This window comes from Herpailurus yagouaroundi, unplaced genomic scaffold, assembly GCF_014898765.1.
Source record: "Herpailurus yagouaroundi ecotype Mexico unplaced genomic scaffold, PumYag 164, whole genome shotgun sequence".
Lineage (NCBI taxonomy): Eukaryota > Metazoa > Chordata > Mammalia > Carnivora > Felidae > Herpailurus > Herpailurus yagouaroundi.
Window position 1 is genome coordinate 858,112 of NW_024412405.1, and position 6,000 is coordinate 864,111.

At 47.3% G+C, this 6,000-nt stretch overlaps 1 protein-coding gene across 1 annotated transcript in view; it reads right to left on the minus strand.

Annotated features, from left to right (window-relative positions):
• The window catches only part of CUL4A (cullin 4A), a 46,982-nt gene that overhangs the window by 40,250 nt on the left and 732 nt on the right, over positions 1-6,000 (minus strand). The window contains exons 3-4 of the mRNA XM_040486968.1: positions 5,985-5,994; positions 5,466-5,581 (exon numbers count right to left, since the gene is read on the minus strand). Of these exons, the coding sequence (XP_040342902.1) occupies positions 5,466-5,581; positions 5,985-5,994 (126 nt within the window). The remainder of the gene's footprint in view (positions 1-5,465; positions 5,582-5,984; positions 5,995-6,000) is intronic.

Consider the following 6,000-nt stretch of genomic DNA (forward strand, 5'->3'; position numbering starts at 1 on the left):
CCTGACTCCCAGTTCCCACATGTTCACAGTCAACTCCTGAACACAGACGACTAATCCCACTGAGAGCTCAGAACTGCTGATTTATGAAATCCTTTCTATTAAGCTGAATAGATTTGAGTTTGGATATTCACCTCTGTTTTTGAGCAACTTCTGTATGGAGCTCGCTGTTGATTAATTTGTTACTTTCTCAAATCGGTCCATCAAATAACATGTTTATATGTGTCTACTACTTACCGGGCCTTTTCAATCAGTCTGATCAGTTTGAGCCATCTTATTAATACACTCAACACCTAACCCCACATTCCCCTTCACTAAATCATCACCAAGCAGGAGGACTTCGGAGACCTTAGTCCGTGACTCAGGATAGCATGGCTTTCCTCAGAACAGTAAGTCTCCCATGATGGCTTTGTTTCTGGGCATCAAAAGTGCCTGAAATCAGCACTTAGCCCTTTCCCTGAAGCCCTTGTTGAAAATGCAGACTTCAGTTATCTGTTGTCCACTATGCTGGCAAACAGGACTAAAACGTATAGGCAGGAGACACACAAGATAAACTTTCTTCCGCAGGTGTTAATTCCAGACCTAAACTCAGATCTTTAAAAACAGACTAAAAAGATCTGGGCGTTGAAAGTCTCCTCGCCTTAACTCTGTCGGAGGAAAGTGTGGACGGGGCATACGTTTGTGCAGACTCTCCTCTCACCACACTTTGAACCTCCCTCCTACAGAGAAACAACAGGTGGACTGTAGCAGACACACGGGAGCTAATTTCTCCTCCAGGGAGGCCTCCTAAAGTGTCCACGTGGTAAGGGATGCCTTGATGAGGGGAGAAGAGACCCCACTTTGGGAAGACTAATCAGTATCAAAACGTAAAAGCTTCTCCCTCAAATCATCCTGAAAACTTCCTCAAAAAAAAAAACCACACAAAAACCTAAAAAAACTTTCATACTTTGGTGAGAACTGTCACTTTAACACAAAATTCTTCGCGAAGTATATACCACACCACCTCAGCAAAAACTGCAACTGTACTTTGAAACACCAGGTAAATGCACTGACTGCTTTATCACAAGATCAGGATAAGGCAAACATTCAATAACTACACAATGATGTCACTTACTATTTCTACTCCGTTTGCTTCCAAAAGATCTGAGCAGCTCATTCCCCAGGGAGGTACCTGAAACCGGGTACCTCTCTGTGAGTGGCCAGGAGCCGGCCTGCGCCCCTGCCTCCCCGCCGCCCCTGCCTCCTGGGATGCCCCATGGAATGTGAGATTCCATTTTGGGGGTAAGCACCCCCAGCCCTCAGGGTGTCAAGACGCACACAGACACCCAGGGCACCTGGAACTAGTGTTTATAATAACACGTGCAGTGACTGTTATAAACCACATTGTTCATTCATGGTAACACATGCGGTGACTGTTATGAACTACACTGCTGGGTAAAAGGTATGGCAAAGTCATTCTATGAAAGATGACAGGCAATCGATCCCAGATGGTCAAATCTCCAGGAAGAGAAGAATAAAGAAACCAGGCTGCGAGATATAGCAGTTTATTAAACTAATAAACCTATGAGAGTTCAGACACCTGATGGGACTCCTGCTTCTGGCCAAGATGAAATAAGGGGGCTAGACTAGCCTTTCTGCTTGAATTAACCAAACGTCACACAAAACGTGTGAAATAGCAGTCTGCGAAGCATTGCACATTGGGCTGTGAATGACAGTGACCTCTGGGAGGGAAACGAGCTCGGACGCTCCCTTCCTATGTCCCTGTTTCCAGGCCGTGGAGAGGGGGCCAGGAGCTGAGGCTCCAGTCTCCGAGACAAAGGCCTACAGGGAAGACGTGTGGCCACAGAGGGCATGGACATGAGCAAGGAGAGGTCAAGGGTCCCCCTCAAGGACTCGCCACCTGTGTGTGAGCAAACTGCTAAGGACGGGGAAAGGGACAACAGGGTCTGGTGCCCACACGGGACCTGGAATAGCACCTTCCTACGAGCCAGACTGGAAAGCCGTTAAGACACTGGGCCCTGAATACTCAGTTGTGGGGCGATGAGCCCTGGACAAAATACTGTTCTAGTCTTGCCTAACAAATCTTAAAAGTAGGACTCTAAGAGATCAAAAGGTTTTCAAATAATTTAATATGTCCAGAATGAAACTCAAGAATATTTATAGAAATACAAAAACATCTACCCACAAATCAAGATTCACAATGTCTGACAGTCAATCAAAGATTATCAGATGTGCGATGAAGTAGAAAACACAACACCTAAAGGGGAGAAAAAGCAGTCGAATGCAGCCAGAAGCTGACAGGAAAGAACTGGAAGACAGACACACGGAAACAGCTATTATAACTGTATCCCCTCTGTCCAGAAGTTACGTACTGATGGGAAAGATACTGAGAAGGTTCAAATTGAGCCCCTAGAGAGAAAAACAATGCGTGGGATGAAACTTTCACCAGATGGCCCTACTGGCAGATTAGATGCCGCAGAAGATTAGCGGACTTGAAGACACGAATTACCTGAAGAGCTCCAAACCCACCAAAGAAGTCCGTGGTTTACGAATTCTCCGCAAAGCCAAGGTAGTTTCACCGGGAACTCTCTCAAACATTTAAGGAAAAAATAATACCAAGTCCATACAAACTCTTCTAGAAAACGAAAAGGAGGGAACATTCGCAACTCACTTTATGAGGCCTTCATTTCTGAGACAAACTCAGACAAATACAGTACGAGAAAACAACACACCAACATCCTCCATGACCACAGACGCAAAACCCAATGAAGTGACAGCAACCTGAATCCCACAGTACAAAAAAGGGTAACACACCACTGCCAACTCAGATCTGTCCTGCAGCTGCCAGATGGGCTTGCCACGTGAAGAGTCAATCCATGCGATAAACTAAGAAAACAAATGTCATATGACCACCCCAGCGGTTACAGAAGAATTCATCAAAGTCCAACATGCACTTCTGGGAATCTCTCAGCAAATTAGGAATGGAAAGGAGCTTCCTCAACCCGATGATGGGCACTTATGATAAGTCAGCATCACACCCGATGCTGAAAGCCTGAAGAAGGCTTTCCCCACTGAGATCAGGAACCAAACAAAAACTGTCTGCTTTTACCACTTCTACTCACCGTCATTCTGGTGTTCTGAACAGTGCACTGAGGTAAGAAAAGGAATTAAAAGGCATGCAGATTAGAAAGAAGTAAAACCATCTCTTATCTCTGTTCATAGGCGACATGATGGTCTATATAGAAAACCTGATGGAATCCACAAAAAAGCCACTGGAGGAGAGGTAAGAGAGCAGTATACCAAACCAATGTATAAAAATAATTTCTATTTCTATACACTAGCGAAAACCAATAATTAAAACTATTATTTATAATACAATTAGAAATATGAAATGCTTGGGGTGCCTGGGTGGCTCAGTCAGTGCGGCGTCTGACCTCGTCTCAGGTCATGACCTCACAATTCGTGGGTTTGAGCCCCACATCGGGCTCTGAGCTGCCCGCTTCAGATTCTGGGTCTCCCTCGCTCTCTGTCCCTCCCTGCTTGCATCTGTCTCTCAAAAATAAATAAACATTAAAAAAAATATGAAATGCTTAGGGCTAAACCTCATAGAAGCTGTATTAGACCTACACACTGGAACTAGAAGGCACTGCTGAGAGAAATGAAGGAAGACGAAGCAGAGAGCCGTCCCTTGTGATCAATCAGTAGACACGATATCAGGATATCAATTTTCCCCACACTGATCTGGAATTCAACATGATCCTAATCAAAACACTAGTCGGCTTTTTTTGTAGAAACTGGCAAACATTCTAAAACTCATATGGAATTGCAAAAGACCGCTACACACGCACTCAAGTGGCTAAAATCAAAAAGACTGATAATAGCGCGTGTTAGCAAGACTGCAGAACACCTGGAGCTCCGCTACACCTGCTGGTACAGATACCAGAGCCTGGGGGCTCAGTCGGTTAAGTGGCCCACTCTTGATTTGGGTTCAGGTCACGATCTCACGGTTCCTGAGATCGAGCCCCACGCTGGGCTCCACACTTAGTGCAGAGCCTGCTTGGGATTGTCTCTCTCCCTCTCTCTGCCCCTCCCCTGCAAGCAAGCATGCATGCATGCTCTCTCAAAATAAATAAACTTAAAAAAAAATTGTATAGCCACTCTGAAAACATGAAATGCCTTAAAAAGTTAGGACTTTGAGCCCCTACTTCTCGATATTCACCCAAGAGAAATGAAACATATGTCCACACAAATCATCTTTGTTAATGTTCATAGCAGCTTTATGCATAACAGCCCCAAACTGGAAACCCAAATACCTGTTAGCTGGTGAAATGGTGGTACCCACTACTCAGCAACCAAGAAACAAATTACTGTCACACAGTAGGCATGACAGTCCCAAGCACTATCCCAAGTGGAAGATGAAGGTTCCGCTTAAGGGAGATGCTAGACTGGTGGAATATAGCCACAGAAATCAGTGGTCTGCAAGGAGCGGATCAGGGGAGAGACGAACTTTTTCACGTAGAAACATTCTACATCTTGACTGAGTGGTGGTTATTTACACGTCAGTATAAAATGTATTGAAGTACACATTATGTATAAATTATACCTTAATAAAGTTGATCTAAAAATAGAATAAACTTATGATGATTTAAGACAAAAAGGGATGTATGTGTATCAAACTGTCAATAGTAGTCTTCTTTGGATGATGGGAGTATATATGGTTTTAATTTTCTTCTTTGTACTTTTTTGTAATCCCCATTGTTTTTATGATGTAATCACTCACGCAAACAGAAGAAAAATTTTAATTCAAGTCCTTTAATAGAAATTGTGGTATCATATTGTTACCTAAAACGTAGATAACAGACTAGTTGATGAGTGCCATTCTTTACAAATGGAAGATCAGAGAAACCAGTCTGCTTATAAATGGAATACGCAAATAGTAACATGTACTTTTGACCATTTTTGTGTTAAAAATGGAACATCTTTACATGAAACGTAACAAAATCTGTCTGCATGTCTTAATAGCAACAATCACAAAATGAGAAAATCTATGAACCAGAAGCGCAGACAGAGTGTCCTATGTAACCGTGAAGTTACAATAACAAATCATGTCTATTTAAAAAAGTATGACAGTCGTGTGGCTCTTAGAAACACATCTTTCTCCCGAAATGGCATAACTTTATCTTTCCAGGCAGCTTAAGCCTGAAAATAAAAATCCCACAACCACCAACGAATCACGCAATGACCCGGGGGACACGCCGCCCCAGGACTCTTACTGTTCTTGCGGAAGGCCGATGCTTGCGTTCCCGCTACTTCCCTCATTTCCGACTCTGAAACAACACTGAGGACCACCCGACCCGCGTCCGCACCACACTTCCTGGCCCTGGACCGGTGTGTTACCTACACAACCGTGACAGCACCCAAGCGAGCGGGGCGGGCCGGCAGCGCCGCCCGCCCCGGCGGGGCCTCACCTGGTACAGCTCTTCCAGGTTGTACCTGATGGAGGTGCTGCTCTGCACGGCTCTCACCGCCTCGTGGAGCTTCTGCCAGGTGTCCTGCGTGTAGTTGTCCGGCAGTTTGGGTCTGTCTGTGGGTCCGGAGAGCCCAAGTGAGGCGGGCGCGCTTCGCAGAACCATCCCCCGGCCGCCCCCGCCCCCCCGGGGGGGCGGGGGGCCCCCGGGGGGGGGGGGCGCGCCCCCCAGCCCCCCCCCCCCCCCCCCCCCCCCCCCGGGTCCGCCGGGCCGCCGCGCGAGCCCCGCTCCGCCTTCGCCGCCGCCGAGCCCCGAGCGGGAAGCGCACGCAGGTCCGCAGGCGCCGGCTGACCCAGGCACGCGAGAGCAGGACGCTGCCGGGACCGCTAGCGGCGGAAGAAGCGCGCTGCCCGGGCGGCCCGGTTCCTCTGGCCGGTGCCGCGGGCGGGAGGAGCCGCGACCCCGGGCCCCCCGCGCCCCCCCACCCCGCTCCTTCCCGGCCGGCCGCCCCGCACCCACCTCGGAAATTCTTGAT